This window comes from Anomaloglossus baeobatrachus, chromosome 5 (assembly GCF_048569485.1).
Source record: "Anomaloglossus baeobatrachus isolate aAnoBae1 chromosome 5, aAnoBae1.hap1, whole genome shotgun sequence".
In the NCBI taxonomy this organism is placed as follows: Eukaryota; Metazoa; Chordata; class Amphibia; order Anura; family Aromobatidae; genus Anomaloglossus; species Anomaloglossus baeobatrachus.
This window is the reverse complement of record NC_134357.1, coordinates 106,668,744-106,693,509: the sequence shown is the minus strand read 5'-3', so window position 1 is coordinate 106,693,509 and position 24,766 is coordinate 106,668,744. Positions and strand designations below refer to the sequence as shown.

General features: G+C 53.3%; 1 protein-coding gene across 2 annotated transcripts in view; it reads right to left on the bottom strand.

Annotated features, from left to right (window-relative positions):
• The window catches only part of KIF20B (kinesin family member 20B), a 340,877-nt gene that overhangs the window by 227,824 nt on the left and 88,287 nt on the right, over positions 1–24,766 (bottom strand). For both annotated transcript variants that reach the window (XM_075348747.1, XM_075348748.1), the window contains one exon: positions 708–854. In XM_075348747.1, coding sequence (XP_075204862.1) covers positions 708–854 — 147 coding nt within the window. The remainder of the gene's footprint in view (positions 1–707; positions 855–24,766) is intronic.

The following is a 24,766-nucleotide window of genomic DNA, read 5'->3' as shown; positions in this document are numbered from 1 at the left end:
TGCGCACGCACACACACACTGCGCACACACACACACCACACACTACACACTACGCACACACACTGCGCACACACACACACACTGCGCACACACACACACACTACACATGCACACACACTGCGCACACACACTGCGCGCACACACACACACACACTGCGCACACTTCACACACTGCGCACACACACACACACACACTACACACACAGCGCACACACACACTGCGCACACACACACTGCGCACACACACACACACTGCGCACACACTACACATGCACACACACACTGCGCACACACTACACACACACACACACTACACACACACACACACACACACACACACACTACACACACAGTACACACACCTGATAAATATCCAGGCTATCAAAAGTGCCAATATATTACCTCACACATCCAAACCATAAATAAGCATATTTTTTTTTGGGGGGGGGGGGCGAATAACTAAAATGAGGGGTTTAAATTTCTTCTCAAAACTTTGTCTCCGAATAAATGAGGTGCCTGTGCAAAGTTTCGTGATTGTAAATGAGACTATGCAGTTTCTTTTAGAGGACATACACACACATTTATATAAAAAAAAAATAAATAAAATAAATACATAAAAAGGTCTCTTCTTAGCAACTTTATATAATATATGGATACGGCTAACAGAGAACAAGCATGAAAAGTCAGAAGTGGAGCTATAAACCTACTTGGACTGCTGGCTGTTCTTAAGTGCATTGATGCATTTGCCAAGGATGAGTAGTGACGTATTTATGTTCCCACTTTCCTTCAGCCTTTCACCTTCATTTTGAGTTTTTGTGCATCTTTCAGAACCAGCCAAGTCACACAGAGTCAGCCTAGGGAGGAAAGAAAAGGCATCGGTTTTTGAAAGATTAGAATTAAAGTAATTACTTTTAACAAAAACATGTAATTGTCTGCATTTATTATAACCTTTATATCTAGAATGTAAAGTGAACCTGACAGCGGATATCCACAGACAGCATGTATGACAGACAGCCACTGGTTGCATGATTTCAGCCAGGTATGTTTTTTCTCTGGACCGAACAAACTGTAAAAGCTGTTGGGAAGTGAGCTGAATGGATGACTAGTCAGACAGGCGGGTCCAGGAGTCTTCTACCCTCCGGCTCCACATTGTACATGCACTCACGGAAAGCCTGTCACTAGTGAGATACCACTCACGGTGAGAAGCGGGCTGAAAAGCTGTCGGGAACAGAACCGGATGGGAGACTAGTTGGACAGACTGCTTTTAAAGCATGTTCTCATCTGAAATAATAGAGTGTGTGTGTGTGTGTGTGTGTGTGTGTGTGTGTGTGTGTGTGTGTGTGTGTGTGTGTGTGTGTGTGTGTGTGTGTGTGTGTACGTACACACACACACACACACACACACACACACACACACACTTCACGCTGTCCGTGGTTTGAGTGGCATGAATCAGGTGACAGCTTCTATCCCTTGAAAGGCAATATTATTGTTAGGAGCATGAAAAACATTTATATATTCATAAAAATTTATTAAAATGTTCACATAGCAGTGATCCCAATTTCTTACCCACCCCTTCAGGCCTACTAGGTGACATGCGGAGCTCCCAATAAGCAGTCTGCACTGAGTTGTGAATGTAAATGGTAGCAATGTAAAATGCCGCACACCGCGCTGATCTCTTTCTCCAAGGACACAGGATAAACTTGCAAACTTTACACAAACCCTTTTAAAAAACGGATTTTTTTGTACTCACCGTAAAATAGTTTTCTCTTAGCCATCATTGGGGGACACAGGACCATGGGCGTTATGCTGCCTATCCATAGGAGGACACTAAGTAGATGCAAAAGCATAGCTCCTCCTTTGCAGTATACACCCCCTGGCCAGGCCAGGCAAGCTCAGTTTTAGTACACAAGCAGTAGGAGAAAAAAAAAAAAAAAAAACAGTAAAAAAAACTTACCTCAGAGGAACATGAGAAAAGAAGAGTCATAACCAAATAAGGTACTGAGAGAACCATGGCCCAACAGGGCAACAGTGTGGGTGTTGTGTCCCCCAATGATGGCTAAGAGAAAACGATTTTACGGTGAGTACACAAAAATCCGTTATTCTCTGACGCCTCATTGGGGGACACAGGACCATGGGACATCCTAAAGCAGTCCATGGGTGGGAAAAATAAAAACAAGACAACACAACCCAAGGACTAGGAACCAGTCCCAGACAGCCTGGAGCGCCTACTCAGAAGGTGCTCCACTGCAGTTTGCAGAATTGTCCTACCCAGATTTGCCTCAGCTGAAACCTGGGCATGGACTCTAATGCTTTGAAAACGTATGTAGGCTAGACCAGGTCGCAGCCTTACACACCTGTTCCACTGAAGCCTGATGCCGAATGGCCCACGAAGTGCCAACTGTTCGCGTGGAATGAGCCCGTAGCCCACTAGGAATGGGCTTGAGTTGCAAGCGGTAGATTTCCTGGATCTCAGAGCGAATCCAGCGAGCCAGAGTCGCCTGTCCCTTCTTAGGCCCCTCAGGAACGACGAACAAAAGAAGGGAATTTTGTTACTTACCGTAAATTCCTTTTCTTCTAGCTCCTATTGGGAGACCCAGACGATTGGGGTGTATAGCACTGCCCTCCGGAGGCCACACAAAGCAATTACACTAAAAAGTGTAAGGCCCCTCCCCTTCTGGCTATACACCCCCAGTGGGATCACTGGCTCACCAGTTTTAGTGCAAAAGCAAGAAGGAGGAAAGCCAATAACTGGTTTAAACAAATTCACTCCGAAGATACGTCGGAGAACTGAAAACCATTCAACATGAACAACATGTGTACCCGAAAAACAACCAAAAATCCCGAAGGACAACAGGGCGGGTGCTGGGTCTCCCAATAGGAGCTAGAAGAAAAGGAATTTACGGTAAGTAACAAAATTCCCTTCTTCTTCGGCGCTCCATTGGGAGACCCAGACGATTGGGACGTCCAAAAGCTGTCCCTGGGTGGGTAAAGAAATACCTCATGTTAGAGCTGCAAAGACAGCCCTCCCCTACGGGGAGGCAACTGCCGCCTGCAGGACTCTTCTACCTAGGCTGGCGTCCGCCGAAGCATAGGTATGCACCTGATAATGTTTGGTGAAAGTGTGCAGACTCGACCAGGTGGCTGCCTGGCACACCTGTTGAGCCGTAGCCTGGTGTCGTAATGCCCAGGACGCACCCACGGCTCTGGTAGAATGGGCCTTCAGCCCTGATGGAACCGGAAGCCCAGCAGAACGGTAGGCTTCAAGAATTGGTTCTTTGATCCATCGAGCCAGGGTGGCTTTGGAAGCCTGCGACCCTCTGCGCTTACCAGCGACAAGGACAAAGAGTGCATCCGAGCGGCGCAGGGGCGCCGTGCGGGAAATGTAGATTCTGAGTGCTCTCACCAGATCCAACAAATGCAAATCCCTTTCATACCGATGAACTGCATGCGGATAAAAGGAAGGCAAGGAGATATCCTGATTAAGATGAAAAGAGGATACCACCTTAGGGAGAAACTCCTGAATGGGGCGCAGCACTACCTTGTCCTGGTGGAACACCAGGAAAGGAGCCTTGGATGACAGCGCTGCTAGTTCGGACACTCTCCGAAGAGACGTGACCGCTACCAGAAAGGCCACTTTCTGTGAGAGTCGAGAAAGTGACACATCCCTCAGAGGCTCGAAGGGCGGCTTCTGGAGAGCAACAAGGACCTTGTTTAGATCCCACGGATCTAACGGCCGCCTGTACGGAGGTACGATATGACAAACCCCCTGCAGGAACGTGCGCACCTGAGAAAGTCGTGCTAGACGCTTCTGAAAAAACACGGATAGTGCCGAGACTTGCCCTTTAAGGGAGCCGAGCGACAAGCCCTTTTCCAACCCAGATTGCAGGAAGGAAAGAAAGACAGGTAACGCGAATGGCCAGGGAGATACTCCTTGTGCAGAGCACCAGGATAAGAAAATCTTCCACGTTCTGTGGTAGATCTTAGCAGAAGTGGACTTCCTAGCCTGTCTCATGGTGGCCACGACCCCTTGGGATAATCCTGAAGACGCTAGGATCCAGGACTCAATGGCCACACAGTCAGGTTCAGGGCCGCAGAATTCCGATGGAAAAACGGCCCTTGGGACAGTAAGTCTGGACGGTCTGGTAGTGCCCACGGTTGGCAGACCGTGAGATGCCACAGATCCGGGTACCACGACCTCCTCGGCCAGTCTGGGGCGACGAGTATGACGCGGCCGCAATCTGATCTGATCTTGCGTAACACTCTGGGCAAGAGTGCCAGAGGTGGAAACACATAAGGGAGCCGGAACTGCGACCAATCTTGCACTAAGGCGTCTGCCGCCAGAGCTCTTTGATCGCGAGACCGCGCTATGAGGGTCGGGACCTTGTTGTTGTGCCGAGACGCCATTAGGTCGACGTCCGGCACCCCCCAGCGGCGGCAGATTTCCTGAAACACGTCCGGGTGAAGGGACCATTCCCCTGCGTCCATGCCCTGGCGACTGAGGAAGTCTGCTTCCCAGTTTTCTACGCCCGGGATGTGAACTGCTGATATGGTGGAAGCTCTTTCCTCTACCCACATCAGAATCCGCCTGACTTCCTGGAAGGCTTGCCGACTGCGTGTCCCTCCTTGGTGGTTGATGTATGCCACCGCTGTGGAGTTGTCCGACTGAATTCGGATCTGTTTTCCTTCCAGCCACTGCTGGAAGGCTAATAGGGCAAGATACACTGCCCTGATCTCCAGAACATTGATCTGAAGGGTGGATTCCTGCTGAGTCCACGTCCCTTGAGCCCTGTGGTGGAGAAAAACTGCTCCCCACCCTGACAGACTCGCGTCTGTCGTGACCACTGCCCAGGATGGGGGCAGGAATGATCTTCCCTGCGATAATGAGGTGGGAAGAAGCCACCATAGCAGAGAATCCTTGGCTGTCTGAGAAAGGGAGACTTTCCTGTCTAGGGAAGTTGTCTTCCCGTCCCATTGGCGGAGAATGTCCCATTGAAGTGGACGCAGATGAAACTGCGCGAACGGGACTGCCTCCATTGCTGCCACCATCTTCCCTAGGAAGTGCATGAGGCGCCTTAAGGGGTGCGACTGACCCTGAAGGAGAGACTGCACCCCTGTCTGTAGTGACCGCTGCTTGTCCAGCGGAAGCTTCACTATCGCTGAGAGAGTATGAAACTCCATGCCAAGATACGTTAGTGATTGAGTCGGAGCCAGGTTTGACTTTGAAAAGTTGATGATCCACCCGAAAGTCTGGAGAGTCTCCAGCGCAACATTCAGGCTGTGTTGGCATGCCTCTTGAGAGGGTGCTTTGACAAGTAGATCGTCCAAGTAAGGGATCACCGAGTGTCCCTGAGAATGTAAGACTGCTACCACTGCCGCCATGACCTTGGTGAAAACCCGTGGGGCTGTCGCCAGACCAAATGGCAGAGCTACGAACTGGAGATGGTCGTCTCCTATCACGAAACGTAGGAAACGTTGGTGCTCTGTAGCAATCGGCACGTGGAGATAAGCATCTTTGATGTCTATTGATGCAAGGAAATCTCCTTGAGACATTGAGGCAATGACAGAGCGGAGGGATTCCATCCGGAACCGCCTGGCGTTCACATGCTTGTTGAGCAGCTTTAGGTCCAGAACAGGACGGAACGAGCCGTCCTTTTTTGGAACCACGAAGAGATTGGAGTAAAAACCTTGCCCTTGTTCCTGCAGAGGAACAGGGATCACCACTCCTTCTGCTCTTAGTGAGCACACCGCCTGCAGAAGGGCATTTGCTCGGTCGGGATGTGGGGAGGTTCTGAAGAACCGAGGCGGAGGATGAGAACTGAATTCTATCCTGTACCCGTGAGACAAAATGTCTGCTACCCACCGGTCTTTGACCTGTGGCAGCCAAATGTCGCAAAAGCGGGAGAGCCTGCCACCGACCGAGGATGCGGAGGGATGAGGCCGAAAGTCATGAGGCAGCCGCCTTGGAAGCGGTTCCTCCGGTTGTTTTCTTGGGGCGTGAATGAGCCCGCCAGGAATCTGAGCTCCTTTGCTCCTTCTGAGTCCCTTTGGACGAGGAGAATTGGGTCTTGCTGGAGCCTCGAAAGGACCGAAACCTCGACTGCCACTTCCTCTGTTGAGGTTTGCTCGATCTGGGCTGGGGTAAGGAGGAGTCCTTACCCTTGGACTGTGTAATGATCTCAGCCAATTGCTCACCAAACAGTCTGTCTCCAGATAGTGGCAAGCTGGTTAAACATTTCTTGGAAGCAGAATCTGCTTTCCATTCCTTTAACCACAAGGCTCTGCGCAAAACCACAGAGTTGGCAGACGCCATTGAGGTACGGCTCGTAGAGTCCAGGACAGCGTTGATAGCGTAAGTCGCAAACGCAGACATTTGCGAGGTTAGGGACGCTACTCGCGGCACTGCTGGACGTATGATAGAGTCCACTTGTGCCAGGCCAGCTGAAATAGCTTGGAGTGCCCACACGGCCGCGAATGCTGGAGCAAACGACGCGCCGATAGCTTCATAGACAGACTTTAACCAAAGGTCCATCTGTCTGTCATTGGCATCTTTAAGTGAAGCCCCATCTTCCACTGCAACTAAGGATCTAGCCGTAAGCCTGGAGATTGGGGGGTCCACCTTTGGACACTGGGACCAGCGTTTGACCACGTCAGGGGGAAAGGGATAACGTGTATCCTTAAGACGTTTGGAGAAACGCTTATCTGGATAAGCATGATGTTTCTGGACTGATTCTCTGAAGTCAGAGTGGTCCAGAAAAGTACTCAATTTACGCTTAGGATACCGGAACTGGAACTTCTGCTGTGCAGCTGCCTCCTCTGCAGAAGGGGCTGGGGGAGAAATATCCAACAGTCTATTGATGGCCGCTATAAGGTCATTTACCATAGCGTCACCATCAGGGGTATCTAGATTGAGAGCGGTGTCAGGAGTAGATTCCTGATCACCCACCTCTGTCTCCTCATACAGAGCCTCGTCTCGCTGAGACCCTGACCAGTGTGATGACGGCGAGGGTCTTTCCCAGCGAGCCCGCTTAGGCTGCCTGGGACTGTCATCCGAGTCAGAGTCTTCAGCCTGTGATGCCTGGGACCCCCTTGAAGTACGGATTAGTTCCAACTGAGGGGGACCGGGGAGCATAGACACAGCAGTGTCCATGGTCTGAGAAACTGGCCTGGACTGCAAGGTTTCCAGGATTTTTGTCATAGTCACAGACATCTTATCAGCAAAAACTGCAAATTCTGTCCCCGTCACCGGGGCAGGGTTCACAGGCGTCTCTGCCTGGGCCACTACTACCATAGACTCTGGCTGACGAAGTGGCACAGGGATTGAACATTGCACACAATGGGGGTCATTGGAACCTGCCGGTAGATTAGCCCCACATGCGGCACAAGCAGTGCGTACCGCCTGTGCCTTGGCACCCTTGCGTTTTGCGGATGACATGTTGTTGTCTCCTCAGAGCAATGAGGGTATAAGCCAAGAAGCGACTGTACAGTGCAATATAAATATATATGGTACAGAGAAAAAATGCACCAAATAACACTGTGGCACTAGTGGGGCCAGCACTTATGTGCAGCTTACCGCCCGCATAAACGCGGGTGTGTGGTCGCCAGAGTCCCTTGTCTGAGTCCCCCAGAGCCTGTGTCCGTTCTCCAGCCAGACTGCATGCAGGAATGGCTGCCGGCGTCCTGTGGAGAGGGGCGGGCCCTGGGCGTGTTGAGACCAAGAGCGGGAAACTTGCGTCCCCACTGTGCCCAGTGAGAGGGCTGGAGCATGTAAATAAGGCTCCAGCCCTCGGCGCTGCCTATTGCACAGCGTCTCTCCCTTTCCCTGATTGACAGGGTGGGGGCGGGAACGAACCGTAACTAGGCCGCAAAAGCCGGGGACTAGATTTATGAGCGCTGCCGCCGTAAAAGCGCGGGCAGCGCGAGTCCCCGGCGCACTACAAGTCCCAGCGGCGCCGCCGCTCCCGGAGCGGCCGGCGCGGTAGTTCCCAAGACAAAAAATCACTCAGCTAAGCTGCAGTGACTCTAACCCGAGCGCGCAGCGCTAGTGCCCCCGGCGCACTAGCACACCCAGCAAGCCTGGAGTGTGCGTGGCCTGTCTGTGCGGGGACACAGAGTACCTGAACGTTGCAGGGCCTTGTCCCTGACTGTACTCAGCTCCTCCAGCAGGGTCTCTGGGTCTGTGGATGGAGCTCGGCCTCAGGGTTCGGGGGCCGGTAAGATCCCACTTCCATAGAGCCCCTCAGGGGGATGGGGAAGGAAAGCAGCATGTGGGCTCCAGCCTCCGTACCCGCAATGGGTACCTCAACCTTACAAACCGCAAGTGGGGTGAGAAGGGAGCATGCTGGGGGCCCTATATGGGCTCTCTTTTCTTCCATCCGATAGAGTCAGCAGCTACTGCTGACTAAACAGTGGAGCTATGCGTGGATGTCTGACCTCCTTCGCACAAAGCAGAAAACTGGTGAGCCAGTGATCCCACTGGGGGTGTATAGCCAGAAGGGGAGGGGCCTTACACTTTTTAGTGTAATTGCTTTGTGTGGCCTCCGGAGGGCAGTGCTATACACCCCAATCGTCTGGGTCTCCCAATGGAGCGCCGAAGAAAGTCCGTTTTCCTAAAGGGACTGTCCTGGATATGTAATATCTGAGAGCTCTGACGAGGTCTAACGAATGCAGAGACCTTTCCACCCTATGAACTGGGTGTGGACAAAAAGGAAGGCAGAACAATGTCCTCGTTCAAATGAAACCGGGTAGGAACCTTTGGAAGAAAATTCGAAAGGGGGCGCAGAACCACCTTGTCCTGGTGAAAAGAAGGGAATTTTGTTACTTACCGTAAATTCCTTTTCTTCTAGCTCTTATTGGGAGACCCAGACGATTGGGGTATAGCTACTGCCTCCGGAGGCCACACAAAGCACTACACTAAAAAGTGCAAGGCCCCTCCCCTTCTGGCTATACCCCCCCGTGGTATCACGGGTTCTCCAGTTTTAGTGCCAAAGCAAGAAGGAGGAAAGCCAATAACTGGTTTAAACAAATTAACTCCGAGTAACATCGGAGAACTGAAAAACCGTTCAACATTAACAACATGTGTACCCGCAAACAACAAAAACATCCCGAAGGACAACAGGGCGGGTGCTGGGTCTCCCAATAAGAGCTAGAAGAAAAGGAATTTACGGTAAGTAACAAAATTCCCTTCTTCTTCAGCGCTCTATTGGGAGACCCAGACGATTGGGACGTCCAAAAGCTGTCCCTGGGTGGGTAAAGAAATACCTCATGTTAGGGCTGCAAAACAGCCCTCCCCTACGGGGGTGTCACTGCCGCCTGCAGGACTCTTCTACCTAAGCTGGCATCCGCCGAAGCATAGGTATGCACCTGATAATGCTTGGTGAAAGTGTGCAGACTGGACCAGGTAGCTGCCTGGCACACTTGTTGAGCCGAAGCCTGGTGTCGTAATGCCCAGGACGCACCCACGGCTCTGGTTGAGTGGGCTTTAAGCCCTGAAGGAACCGGAAGCCCCGCAGAACGGTAGGCCTCTAGAATTGGTTCTTTGATCCATCGAGCCAGGGTGGCTTTAGAAGCCTGCAACCCCTTGCGCGGACCAGCGACAAGGACAAAAAATGCATCGGAACGGCGCATGAGCGCCGTGCGGGAAATGTAGATTCTGAGTGCTCTCACCAGATCTAACAAACGTAAGTCCTTTTCATACCGGTGAACCGGATGAGGACAAAAAGAAAGGCAAGGATATATCCTGATTAAGATGAAATGAGGATACGACCTTAGGGAGAAACTCCGGAATGGGGCGCAGCACTACCTTGTCCTGGTGGAACACCAGGAAGTGAGCCTTGGATGACAGAGCTGCCAGCTCAGACACTCGCCGAAGCGATGTGATCGCAACGAGAAACGCCACCTTCTGTGACAGGCGAGAAGGAAACTTCCTTCAGAGGCTCGAAAGGCGGCTTCTGGAGAGCAACTAATACCCTGTTGAGATCCCATGGATCTAACGGCCGCTTGTACGGGGGTACGATATGACAGACCCCCTGTAGGAACGTGCGCACCTTAGAAAGACGTGCCAGACGCTTCTGAAAAAACACGGATAATGCCGAGACTTCCCCCTTAAGGGAGCCGAGCGACAAGCCCTTTTCTAACCCCGAGTGCAGGAAGGAAAGAAAAGTAGGCAATGCAAATGTCCAGGGAGACACTCCCTGAGCCGAGCACCAGGTTAAGAAAATCTTCCACGTTCTGTGGTAGATCTTAGCAGAGGTGGACTTCCTAGCCTGTTTCATGGTGGCAACGACCCCTTGGGATAATCCTGAAGACGCTAGGATCCAGGACTCAATGGCCACACAGTCAGGTTCAGGGCCGCAGAATTCCGACGGAAAAACGGCCCTTGGGACAGTAAGTCTGGCCGGCCTGGTAGTGACCACGGTCGGCCGACCGTGAGATGCCACAGATCCGGGTACCACGATCTCCTCGGCCAGTCTGGGGCGACGAGTATGACGCGGCTGCAATCGGATCTGATTTTTTGCGCAGTACTCTGGGCAAGAGTGCCAGAGGTGGAAACACATATGTGAGCCGGAACTGCGACCAATCTTGCACTAAGGCGTCTGCCGCCAGAGCTCTGTGATCGCGCGATCGTGCCATAAATGCCGGGACCTTGTTGTTGTGCCGAGACGCCATTAGGTCGACGTCCGGCACCCCCCAGCGGCGACAGATTTCCTGAAACACGTCCGGGTGAAGGGACCATTCCCCTGCGTCCATACCCTGGCGACTGAGGAAGTCTGCTTCCCAGTTTTCTACGCCCGGGATGTGAACTGCGGATATGGTGGATGCTGTGTCCTCCACCCACATGAGGATTCGCCGGACTTCCTGGAAGGCTTGCCGACTGCGCGTCCCTCCTTGGTGGTTGATGTATGCCACCGCTGTGGAGTTGTCCGACTGGATTCGGAACTGCCCTCTGTCTAGCCACTGCTGGAAAGCTAGTAGGGTAAGATACCCTGCCCCGATTTCCAGAACATTGATCTGAAGGGTGGACTCCTGCTGAGTCCACGTCCCCTGAGCCCTGTGGCGGAGACAAACTGCTCCCCACCCTGACAGACTCGTATCTGTCGTGACCACTGCCCAGGATGGGGGTAGGAAGGATCTTCACTGTGACAATGAGGTGGGAATAAGCCACCATTGCAGAGAGTCCTTGGCCGTCTGGGAAAGGGAGACTTTCCTGTCCAGGGAGGTTGACTGCCCGTCCCATTGGCGGAGAATGTCCCCTTGCAGTTGGCGCAGATGAAACTGCGCAAAGGGAACTGCCTCCATGGCTGCCACCATCTTCCCTAGGAAGTGCATGAGGCGCCATAAGGGGTGCGACTGGCCTTGAAGGAGAGACTGCACCTCTGTTTGCAGTGAACGCTGCTTGTTCAGCGGAAGCTTCACTATCGCTGATAGAGTGTGAAACTCCATGCCGAGATACGTTCGTGATTGAGTCGGTGACAGATTTGACCTTGCCAAATTGATGATCCACCCGAAAGTCTGGAGAGTCTCCAGCGTAACATTCAGGCTGCGTTGTCATGCCTCGAGGGAGGGTGCTTTGACGAGTAGATCGTCCAAGTAAGGGATCACCGGGTGTCCCTGAGAGTGCAAGACTGCTACCACTGCTGCCATGACCTTGGTGAACACCCGTGGGGCTGTCGCCAGACCGAATGGCAGAGCTACGAACTGAAGATGGTCGTCTCCGATCACAAAACGTAGAAAACGTTGGTGCTCCGTAGCAATTGGCACGTGGAGATAGGCATCTTTGATGTCTGTTGAGGCAAGGAAGTCTCCTCGAGACATTGAAGTAATGACGGATCGGAGGGATTCCATCCGGAACCGCCTGGCGTTCGCATGCTTGTTGAGCAGTTTTAGGTCCAGAACAGGACGGAAGGGGCCGTCCTTTTTTGGAGCCACAAAGAGATTGGAGTACAAACCCTCGCCCTCGTTCCTGAGGGGGGACAGGGATCACCACTCCATCTGCTCTTAGAGCGTCCACCGCCTGCAGCAGGGCATCTGCTCGGTGGGGAGGTGGGGCCGTTCTGAAGAATGGAGTCGGAGGACGAGAACAGAACACTGTCCTGTGCACGTGAGCACAATGTCCGTCACCCACCGGTCTGTGACCTGTGGCAGCTAAATGTCGCCAAAGGCGGGGGAGTCTGCCATCAACCGTGGATGCGGAGAGAGAGAGAGAGAGAGAGAGCTGAGAGTCATGAGGAGACCGCCTTGGTAGCGGTTCCTCCGGCTGCCTTCCTTGGGCGTGATTGAGCCCGGCCGGAATCTGAGCCCGTCTGAGGTTTTGTAGCCCTTTTGCACGAGGACAATTGGGACCTGCCCGAGCATGGGAAGGACCGAAACCTCGACTGTACTTTTAGGACAGCATGAATAGGGTAAGACGCAGTGCAGACATTGCGGGGTTACGGACGCCTCTGCGGTACAGATGTACATGTGCTCAAGGCCAGCTGCGCAAGAACAGCTGAAAAGGTTAGGTTGCCTATACGGCTGTGAATGCCGGAGCAACCGACACGCCGATAGCCTCCTAGACAGATTTCAACCAGAGTCGATCTGTCTGTGAATGGCATCTTTAAGTGAAGCCCCATCTCCAGTGCAACTATGGCTCTAGACGCAAGCCTGGAGATTGGAGAATCCACCTTTGGACCCTGGGTCCAGCGCTTGACCACGTCAGGGGAAAAGGGATAACGTGTATCTTAAAAACGTTTGGAGAAGACGCTTATCTGGTAAGCGTGGTGTTTCTGGACTGCTTCTCTGAAGTCAGCGTGGCCAGAAAAATACTCAATATCCGTTTGAGATACTGAAAAGGGACTTCTCCTGCTGGGAAGCCGACTCCTCCACTGGGGGAGCTGAGGGAGAAAGATCCAACCTTCCATTGATGGACGCTATAGGATCATTCCGTATGGCGTTACCATCCGGTGTATCCGGATTGATAGCGATGTCGGGATCAAAGTCCTGGAGAGCTGCCTTATCATACAGAGAGTCCTCCTGGGACCCCCCCCGTTCCAAATGAGGTTGGTCAGGAAGATTGCCCATGGCCTGTCTGGACTGCAAGTCTCTATCTTATGACAATATATCTGTCGAAACTGCAACTCCGTCCCTGTCCTTGGACAGGGATGACAGGTGGTTTCTTTGGCCACGACTAGTAGAGACCCCGGCAGACGAAGTGCTAGAGACCCCGGCAGACGAAGTGCTACAGGGGAGCATGCACACAATGGGACGGTGTCATGAACAGCATCCCATGTAGTAAAAACAGCACTGAAAATCTGTGTTGCTTTTTTGCCGCTGCCGACTAGCCATCTAGAAGTATATAGCCAAGATTGGTGACCGTACAGTGCAATGTATAGCATACAAGCATAAAGTACAAATGAACACTGCAGCGCAAGCAATACAAGCAGCATAGAAGCCTGTGCCCTGGCACCTCTGCTCTTCTGCTGCTGTAGACTAGTCATCTAGGGGAATATAGCCCAGAAGAGTGACCATACAGTGCAATGTATAGCATACAAGCACAAGTACAAATGCACACTGCAGCCCATGCAATACAAGCAGCATAGAAAAAAACCTGTGCCCCAGCACCCTTGGTTTTCTGCTGCTGTAGTCTAGCCATTCCAGGAGAATATAGCTAAGACTAGCGACTGTACAGTGCAATGTATAGCATACAAGCATAAACACAAATGAACACTTCAGTACGTGCAATACAAGCAGCCTAGAAAGCCTGTGCCTTAGCACACCTGCTTTCCTGCTGCTGATGTGTCGCTCTCCAAGCGGGCATATAGCGACCTATGCAGTTAAAATACACATGTACACACTGCAGTATATATTGGGGTCAGCACTATGTGTGCCGCTTACCGCCCGCCTATAAGCGGGTGTATGGTCGCCACCGTCCTGCCTGGTTGCCGAAAGTCCGAGCTCGGACTGCAGTAATGGCTGCCGGCGTCTTCCCCAGCTCGTGTGAGGAGGGGCGGGCCGTGGGCGTGCCCCAAGTCAGAGCGGGAATCCGGCGTCCGACAGTGTGCAGTGAGAGGGCTGGAGCATGTAAATAAGGCTCCAGCCCTCGGCGCTGCTGATTGCTCAGCGTCTGTCCCCTTCCCTGAGTGACAGGGAGGGGGCGGGAACGAAGCGGCACTAGGCCGCAGAAGCCGGGGACTGGATTTATAAGCGCCGCCGCCGTAAAAGCGCGGTCGGCGCCCAGTCCCCGGCGAACTACAAGTCCCAGCCGCGCCGCCGTTCCCGGAGCGTCCGGCGCGGTAGTTCCCAATACACAAAGTCACTCAGCAAAGCTGCAGTGACTGTAACCCTTTACTGTCCCCGGCGCACTAGCACACCCAGCAAGTCTGGAGTGTGCTGTGTCTGTGTGTCCGGGGACACAGAGTACCTGTAATGGTGCAGGGCCATGTCCCTGAACGGTACTCCAGCTCCGTATCCAGCAGGTTCAAATGGGTCTGTGGATGGAGCCCGGCGTCAGAGCTTTGAGGCCGGCAGGATCCCACTTCCTCAGAGCCCCCCAGGGGGATGTGGAAGGAAAGCAGCATGTGGGCTCCAGCCTCCGTACCAGCAATAGGTACCTCAACCTTACAACACCATCAACGGGTGAGAAGGGAGCATGCTGGGGGCCCTATATGGGCCCTCTTTTCTTCCATCCGAAATAGTCAGCAGCTACTGCTGACTAAAATCTGTGGAGCTATGCATGGATGTCTGACCTCCTTCGCACAAAGCTTGAAAACTGGAGAACCCGTGATACCACGGGGGGGTATAGCCAGAAGGGGAGGGGCCTTGCACTTTTTAGTGTAGTGCTTTGTGTGGCCTCCGGAGGCAGTAGCTATACCCCAATCGTCTGGGTCTCCCAATAGAGCGCTGAAGAAATCAGAAAAGGCTCACGTCAAGAGTGCTGCCAGCTCCGAAACCCGTCTGATGGACGTAATTGCCACCAGGAATGTTACCTTCCAGGACCTAAAAACAAGGGAGGATTCCTTGAGAGGTTCAAAGGGGGACCTCTGGAGACCATCCAGAACGAGATTGAGGTCCTATGGTTCCAACGGCCGTTTGTACGGGGGAACTAGATGGGAAACGCCCTGGAGGAAGGTCTTGACTTGCGGTTTTTGAGCCAGGCGGCATTGGTAGAAGATTGAGAACGCTGAGACTTGCCCTTTAAGGGAACGGAGAGCCAACCTGCAGAAAATCAAGAATTCTTGGGGATGGCCAGAGGCAGAGGCTGGACGTTAGTTTCCCTGCGCCATGAAAGGAAGATTTTCCACGTACGGTGGTAAATGCGGGATGAAGCAGGCTTTCGGGCGCTGATCATGGTGGAGATAACCACGGGGGAGAATCCTGCTCTTGTTAATACCCAGGTCTCAATGGCCATGCAGTCAGCTTCAGGGCTCTGGAGTTCTGATGGGAAATGGGCCCTTGTGTCAGCAAGTCTGGGATGTCTGGAAGACGCCATGGTACGTCTGCGAGCATTTGTTCTAATTCGGCGTACCAAGCGTGCCTGGGCCGGACTGGTGCTATCAGTATCATCGGGACTCCCTCTACCTTGATTTGCCTGATTACCCGCGGCAGCAGAGGTAGTGGTGGAAATATATAAGGCAGGCGGAAGTGGAGCCAGGAGCAGACTAGAGCATCCGCGCCGATTGACTGCGGATCGCGTGACCTGGCTATGAACGCGGGTACCTTTGCGTTCAACCTTGAGGCCATTAGATCCACGTCTGGTGTACCCCAGCGAGTGCAGATGTGTAGGAAAACTTCTGGGTGGAGAGACCACTCTCCGGCGGCCAGGCCTTGGCGACTTAGAAAGTCTGCTGCCCAGTTCTCTGCCCCCGGTATGTGTACCGCTGATATCACTGACCCTGTCGATTCGGCCCAGCTGAGGATCCTGTGGGCCTCGAGATAAGCTGCCTTGCTGCAGGTGTACCCCTTGGCGATTGATGTAGGCTACAGCTGTCGCATTGTCCGATTGGACTCGAAACTGATGGCCCGCTAGCAGAGGGCAGAATGTCCTGAGCGCGAGGAAGATCGCGCAGATTTCCAGGATGTTTATGGTTAGGGAAGTCTCCTGGGGCGTCCAACGTCCTTGAGCAGTGTGGTGCCGGTACACTGCTCCCCAGCCTAGGAGGCTGGCGTCCGTGGTCAGGACCAGCCAGTTCGCTGGGAGAAAAGATCTCCCCTTCGATAGGGATGAGGACCGAAGCCACCAGCGGAGTGCGTACCTGACTGAGGGAGTCAGGTGAAGATGTCTGTCCAGGGAGAAGGGGCTCTTGTCCCAGGCCGCTAGAAGGGCTAGCTGCAGTGGGCGGAGGTGCAGTTGAGCAAAGGGTACTGCTTCCATAGCTGCCACCATCTTGCCGAGCACCTTCATGCTGAATCAATTGGAGCGAGACGGAGGACGTAGAAGGCAGCATACCGCTCGTTGAAGAGCGATCGCCTTGTCCAGGGGGAGAAGGATCAAGCCCCGACGGGTGTCCAGGGACATGCCCAGGAAGGTGAAGGATCGTGATGGGATCGGGAATGATTTGTCTAGATTCACTAGCCACCCTAAGCGGGATAGGGTGCCCACAGTGATCTGTACGCTGGTTGAGCAGTCGCGGAAGGACAAAGAGCGCATCTGAACGGCGCAGGGGCGCCGTGCGAGACACGTAGAGCCGGAGTGCTCTCACTAGATCTAAGCGAAGAGCCGTCAGGACCCTGTTAAAGGGAACCTGTCATCAGAAATTTCACCCAAAAGCTAAAAGATTCCCCCTCTGCAGCTCCTGGGCTGCATTCTAGGAAGGTCCCTGTTATTATTGTGCCCCATGAGAGACCAAAATAAAGCCTTTATAAAGTTCTACCTTTTTGTATGCAGCTTCTGTAAATGTGACACGGGGGCGAGCTCTCTGCCGTCCGTTATTCTGCCTCCTGGTCCTGTATGCCGCCCCCATCGCTCCTTTCCATATCTGATGCACCGCCCACTGCTCCAGCCATCCCCGCGCATCACAGTGCCAGTCTCACAGGACTGAGCAGTGTGACCGCTGGTGACGTCTGCGCAGGCAAGTGATTATGGGCGGGACTGTGACTGTTATCAGCAAGTACCCGGCCATAATCTCGTGAGCGCGCAAACCTCTCCAGCATGCACACTGAGCTCAGTGTAGATGCTAGACTGTATGGGCTGCTTCCAGGGATGACGTCCCTTTGTCATGTGATAGTATTTCGAACACGCCCCTATCACATGACAAAGGGACGTCATCCCTGGAAGCAGCCCATACAGTCTAGCATCTACACTGAGCTCAGTGTGACCGCTGGAGAGGTTTGCGCGCTCACGAGATTATGGCCAGGTACTTGCTGATAACAATCACAGCCCCGCCCATAATCACTTGCCTGCGCAGACGTCACCAGCGGTCACACTGCTCAGTCCTGTGAGACTGGCACTGTGATGCGCGGGGATGGCTGGAGCAGTGGGCGGTGCATCAGATATGGAAAGGAGCGATGGGGGCGGCATACAGGACCAGGAGGCAGAATAACGGACGGCAGAGAGCCCGCCCCCGTGTCAGATTTACAGAAGCTGCATACAAAAGAAGGGAATTTTGTTTACTTACCGTAAATTCCTTTTCTTCTAGCTCTAATTGGGAGACCCAGACAATTGGGTGTATAGCTTCTGCCTCCGGAGGCCACACAAAGTATTACACTTAAAAGTGTAAGGGCCCCTCCCCTTCTGCCTATACACCCCCCGTGGGATCACGGGCTCCTCAGTTTTAGTGCAAAAGCAAGAAGGAGGAAAGCCAATAAACTGGTTTAAGCAAATTTAATCCGAAGGAATATCGGAGAACTGAAACCATTCAACATGAACAACATGTGTATACAAAAAAACAGGGGCGGGTGCTGGGTCTCCCAATTAGAGCTAGAAGAAAAGGAATTTACGGTAAGTAAACAAAATTCCCTTCTTCTTTGTCGCTCTATTGGGAGACCCAGACAATAGGGATGTCCAAAAGCAATCCCTGGGTGGGTAAAATAATACCTCGTAATAGAGCCGTAAAACGGCCCCTTTCTACAGGTGGGCAACCGCCGCCTGAAGGACTCGTCTGCCTATGCTGGCATCCGCCGAAGCATAGGTATGCACCTGACAGTGTTTCGTGAAAGTGTGGAGGCTGGACCAGGTAGCCGCCTGACACACAAGCTGAGCCGTAGCCTGGTGCCTCAAGCCCAGGACGCATCCACCGCTCTGGTAGAATGGACCTTCAGCCCTGAGGGAACCGTAAGCCCAGTAGAACGATAAGCTCGAGAATTGGTTCCTTGAACGACCGAGCCAGTCTTGATTTGGAAGCCTGCGACCCTTTACGCTGGCTAGCGACAAGGACAAAGAGTGCTTCCGAGCGGCGCAGGGACGCTGTACGATCGATGTAGAGACTGAGTGCTCTCACCAGATCTAATCAAGTGCAAATCCTTTTCACATTGGTGAACTGGATGAAGACAAACAGAGGGTACGGGGATACCCTGATTGAGATGAAAGGGGGGATACCACCTTAGGGAGAAATTCCGGAACCGGACGCAGAACCCCTTGACCTGGTGAGACACCGGGAAGGGGACTTTGCACGACAATGCTGCCCCGACAGACACTCTCCGAAGTGAAGTGACTGCCCCTAGGAAAACCACTTTCTGCGAAAGGCGTGAGAGAGAAAAATCCCTCATAGGCTCAAATGGTGGTTTCTGAAGAACCATCAGCACCCTGTTCAAATCACAGGGTTCTAACAGTCGTTTGTAAGGAAGGACTAAGCGGCAAACCCCCTGCAGGAACGTGCGTACCTGAGGAAGTCTTGCTAGGCGCTTCTGAAGAAAATACAGAGAGCGCTGAGATTTGTCCCTTAAGGGAGCCGAGCGACAAACCTTTTTCCAAACTGGATTGCAGGAAGGAAAGAAAGTAGGCAAGGCAATTGGCCAGGGAGAAACTCCATATCTTCCACGTTCTGTGGTAGATCTTGGCAGATGTGTGTTTTCTGGCCTGTCTCATAGTGGTGATGACCTCTTGAGATAACCCTGCAGATGTTAGGATCCAGGACTCAATGGCCACTCCATCAGGTTGAGGGTCGCAGAATTCAGATGGAAAAAACGACCCTTGAGACAGCAAGTCTGGTCGGTCTGATAGTGCCCACGGTTGGCCTACCGTGAGATGCCACAGATCCGGGTACCACGACCTCGTTGGCCATTCTGGAGCGACGAGGATGGCGCGGCGGCAGTCGGACCTGATCTTGCGTAACACTCTGGGCAACAGTGCCAGAGGTGGGAACGCATAAGGGAGTTGAAAACTGCGACCAATCCTGAACAAAGGCGTCTGCCGCCAGAGCTCTGTGATCGTGAGACCGCACCATGAATGCCGGGACCTTGTTGTTGTGCTGAGACGCCATTTAGGTCGACGTCCGGCATCCCCCAGCGGCAACAGATCTCCTGAAACACGTCCGGATGAAGGGACCATTCCCCTGCGTCCATGCCCTGGCGACTGAGGAAGTCTGCTTCCCAGTTTTCTACGCCCGGGGTGTGGACTGTGGATATGGTGGAGGCCGTGGCTTCCACCCACATCAAAATCCGCCGGACTTCCAGGAAGGCTTGCCGACTGCGTGTTCCTCCTTGGTGATTGATGTAAGCCACCGCTGAAGAGTTGTCCGACTGAATTCGGATCTGCTTGCCTTCCAGCCACTGCTGGAAAGCTTTTAGGGCAAGACACACTGCCCTGACTTCCAGAACATTGATCTGAAGGGAGGACTCTTGCTGAGTCCACGTACCCTGAGCACTGTGGTGGAGAAAAACTGCTCCCCACCCTGACAGACTCGCGTCCATCGTGACCACCGCCCAGGATGGGGGTAGGAAGGATTTCCCCTTCGACAATGAAGTGGGAAGAAGCCATCACCGAAGAGAATCTTTGGCTGCCTGAGGGAGGGAGACGTTTCTGTCGAGAAACGCCGACTTCCTGTCCCATTTGCTAAGGATGTCACATTGTGCAACCCTGCTGCAGTGACCGCTGTTTGTCCAGCGGAAGTATCACTATCGCCGATAGGGCATGAAATTCTATGCCCAGATATGTCAGCGATTGTGCCGGTGTCAGATTTGACTTTGGAAAATTGATGATCCACCCGAAGCTCTGGAGAATCTGTAGAGTAGCGTTGAGGCTGTGTTGGCATGCCCCTTGAGAGGGTGCCTTGACAAGCCGAACGTCCAGGTAAGGAATCACCGAGTGTCCCTGAGAGTGGAGGACCGCTACTACTGTTGCCATGACCTTGGAGAAAACCCGCGGGACTGTCGCCAGGCCGAAATGCAGTGTCGCAAACAGAAGGTGTTCGTCTCCTATGTTGAACTGCAGGAAGCGCTGATGCTCTGGAGCGATCGGCACGTGGAGATAAGCGTCCTTGATATCGATCGATGCAAGGAATCTCCTTGGGACATTGAGACGATGACGAAGCGGAGGGATTCCTCCGGAACCGCCTGGTTTTGACGTGTCTGTTGCCCTGACGGAAAGACCCGCCATTTTTTGGGACCACAAACAAGTTGGAGTAAAAACCGTGACCCTGTTGCTGAAAAGGAACCGGGACCACCACTCCTTCTGCCTTCAGAGTGCACACCGCCTGCCTGAGAGCCTCGGCTCTCTTGGGAGGCGGAGATGTTCTGAAGAATCGAGTCGGAGGACGAGAGGAAAACTCTCTCCTGTAACCGTCATTTAGGCCGTGAATCGGCATTCCTCTGATCCTTCTGAGGCCTTTTGGACGAGGAGAATTGGACCTGCCCGCGCCCCGCAAGGACCGAAACCTCGACTGTCCCCTCCTCTGTTGGGGTAAGATCGGTTTAGCCTGAGGAAAGGATGTATCCTTTTCCTTTTGATTGTTTGATGATTTCATCCAGTCGCTCACCAAACAAGCGGTAACCAGAGATTGGCAAACTGGTTAGGCACCTTTTGGAAGCAGAATCTGCCTTCCCTTCTCGCAACCACAAGGCTCTGTGTATTACCACTGAATTGTCGGACGCAACCGCCTTCCGGCTCGCCGAGTCCAGGACAGCATTGATGGCGTATGACGCAAACGCTGACGTTTGAGATGTTAAAGACGCAGCCTGCGACGCAGACATACGTGTAACTGCCTCAATTTGCGCTTGAGCCGCTGAGACCGCTTGGAGCGCCCAGACGGCTGCGAAAGCTGGAGCAAAAGACGCGGCAATAGCTTCATAGATGGATCTGAACCAGAGCTCCATCTGTCTGTCAGTGGCATCTTTGAGTGAAGCCATATCTTCCACTGCAACTAAGGATTTAGCCGCTGGAGATAGAAGGGTCCACATTGGAACACTGAACCCAGCCCTTGACAACGTCAAAAGGGAAGAGATAACGTGTATCCTTAAGGCGTTTGGAAAAAACGATATCTGGACAAGCCTGGTTGGTCTGGACTGCCTCCCTGAAGTCAGAGTGATCCAGAAACGTACTCAATGTACGCTTGGGGAACCTGAAACGGAACTTCTCCTGCTGAGAAGCTGACTCCTCAGGCGTAGGAGCTGAGGGAGAAATAACCAACATTTGATTGATGGACGCCGTAAGATCGTTCATTACGGTATCACAATCAGGTGTATCCAGGTAGAGAACGTTCTCAGGATCAGAATCCTGATCAGATACCTCCGCCTCATCATAGAGAGAGTCCCCATGCTGAGACCCTGAATGATGCGGTGATGTCGAGGGATGCTCCCAGCGAGGTCGCTTAGGGGGTCTGGGACTGCGGTCCAAGTCAGACCCCTCACCCTGGGATCCCTGAGACACTCCAGGAGCACCTTGTTGTACCAACTGGAGGGGGACCAGGGGCAATGAAACAACAGTGCCCATGGTCTGAGAGACCGGTCTGGACTGCAAGGCTTCTAGTATCATAGCCAGACTGCAAGGCTTCTAGTATCATAGCCATAGTCTCAGAAAGTCTGAAGTAAATGCTGCAAACTCCGTCCCCATCACCTGGACCATTAGCAGAGACTCCGGCTGAGTAAGTTCCACAAGGACCGTGCATTGCATACAATTGGGGTCTGTGGAACCTGCCGGCAGTATAGCCGTACATGCTGTACAGGCTGCATAGAAAACCTGTGCTTCTGCACCCTTGTTTTTCACAGACGATAAGCTGTTGTTATCTCCCCCGAACAATCAAGGAGGGTATATAGCCAAAATACAAAAGTGCGACCGAACAGTGCAATGTATAGCGTACAAGCATATATCTATATGTGCATTTCGGCACTAGTGGGGTCAGCACCACAGGTGCTGCTTACCGCCCGCTCACAGCGGTTGTGTGACCACCAGAATCCCTGCCAGGGTCTTCCCAAACTTGTCTCTTTTCTCAGCCACAGAAAAAACTGACATGAATGGCTGCCGGCGTCCTGTGTAGAGGAGGAGGCCGTGGGCGTGCCCCAGAAAGTGCGGGAATCCGGTTTCACACTGTGTACAGTGAGAGGGGTGGAGTATGCAAAGCATGCTCCAGCTCTCAGCGCTGCCGTGCTGTGCAGCGTCACGCCCTTACCCTGACTGGCAGGCCTGTGGGCGGTAACGAAGTGAGACTAGGCCGCAAAAGCCGGGGACTAGAGTAATAAGCGCGGTCCGGCATATAAGCCCTGGTCGGCGCGGAAGTCCCCGGCGCACCACAAGTCCCAGCCGCGCCTGAGATAAAAATGGCAGCGGCGGTTAGCGCGGCAGTCCCCCAATATTCTAACACACCCAGCCACGTTGTAGTGTGCGATGGCACCAGTGCGGGCAGCGCCGCCGTCCCTGGCGCACTAACACACCCAGCAGTGCTGCCGTGTGTCTGTGCGCGGTCCCCTTTATGGGGACACAGAGTACCTCAATCGTAGCAGGGCCATGTCCCTGAAGATACTCAGCTCCATGTCCAGCAGAGTCCCAGGGGCTGTGGATGGAGCACGGTCTCCTGTGCCTGGAGACCGATAAGATCCCACTTCACCCAGAGCCCTAAGGGGATGGGGAAGGAAAGCAGCATGTGGGCTCCAGCCTCCGTACCCGCAATGGGTACCTCAACCTTAAACACCGCCGACAAAAGTGGGGTGAGAAGGGAGCATGCTGGGGGCCCTAGTATGGGCCCTCTTTTCTTCCATCCGACATAGTCAGCAGCTGCTGCTGACTAAACAGTGGAGCTATGCGTGGATGTCTGACCTCCTTCGCACAAAGCATGAAAACTGAGGAGCCCGTGATCCCACGGGGGGTGTATAGGCAGAAGGGGAGGGGCCTTACACTTTTAAGTGTAATACTTTGTGTGGCCTCCGGAGGCAGAAGCTATACACCCAATTGTCTGGGTCTCCCAATAGAGCGACAAAGAAAGGTAGAACTTTATAAAGGCTTTATTTTGGTCTCACATGGGGCACAATAATAACAGGGACCTTCCTAGAATGCAGCCCAGGAGCTGCAGAGGGGGAATCTTTTAGCTTTTGGGCGAAATTTCTGATGACAGGTTCCCTTTAAGGTCCCAAGGTTCCAACGGACGTTTGTAAGGTGGAACTATGTGGCAGACCCCCTGCAGGAACGTGCGGACCTGCGGAAGCCTGGCTAGACGCTTTTGAAAAAACACGGAGAGCGCCGACACTTGGCCCTTGATAGAGCCGAGGGACAAACCCTTGTCCACTCCAGATTGAAGGAAAGAAAGAAATGTGGGTAAGGCAAACGGCCATGGAGAAAAACCGTTGGCAAATCTTCCTGTCCTGGTGCACTGCTAAGACCTATAATAGATCTTGGCGGACGTTGGCTTCCTGGCCTGTCTCATGGTGGCAATGACCTCCTGAGATAACCCTGAAGACGCTAGGAGCCAGGACTCAATGGCCACACAGTCAGGTTGAGGGCCACAGAATTCAGATGGAAAAACGGACCTTGTGACAGCAAGTCTGGGCGGTCTGGAAGTGCCCACGGTTGACCCACCGTGAGATGCCACAGATCCGGATACCACGACCGCCTCGGTCAGTCTGGAGCGACGAGAATGGCGCGACGGCAGTCGGACCTGATCTTGCGTAGTACTCTGGGCAGCATTGCCAGAGGGGGAAACACATACGGCAGTCGGAACTGCGACCAATCCTGCACTAACGCGTCCGCCGCCAGAACTCTGTGATCCTGAGACCGTGCCATGAAGGCCGGGACCTTGTTGTTGTGCCGTGACGCCATGAGATCGACGTCCGGCATTCCCCAGCGGCGACAGATCTCCCGAAACGCGTCTGGGTGAAGAGACCATTCCCCCGCGTCCATGCCCTGACGACTGAGAAAATCTGCTTCCCAGTTTTCTACGCCCGGGATGTGAACTGCGGAGATGGCAGAGCCTGTGTCTTCTACCCACTGTAGAATCCGCCGGACTTCCTGGAAGGCCAGGCGACTGCGAGTGCCGCCTTGGTGATTGATGTAGGCGACGGCAGTGGCGTTGTCCGACTGGATTGGGATCTGCCTGCCCTCCAGCCACCGATGGAAAGCCAATAGGGCTAGATATACTGCCCTTATCTCCAGAATATTGATCTGAAGGGACGATTCTGTCGGAGTCCAGGTTCCTTGAGCCCTGGGGTGGAGAAAGACCGCTCCCCAACCTGACAGGCTCGCGTCCGTGGTGACCACAGCCCAGGTTGGGGGTAGGAATGATCTTCCTCCCGACAGAGATGTGGGTAGGAGCCACCACTGAAGTGATGTTTTGGTCGCGAGGGAAAGAGACGTTCTTGTCGAGGGAAGCCGCACTCTTGTCCCATTTGCGGAGAATATCCCATTGGAGCGGCCGTAGATGAAATTGTGCAA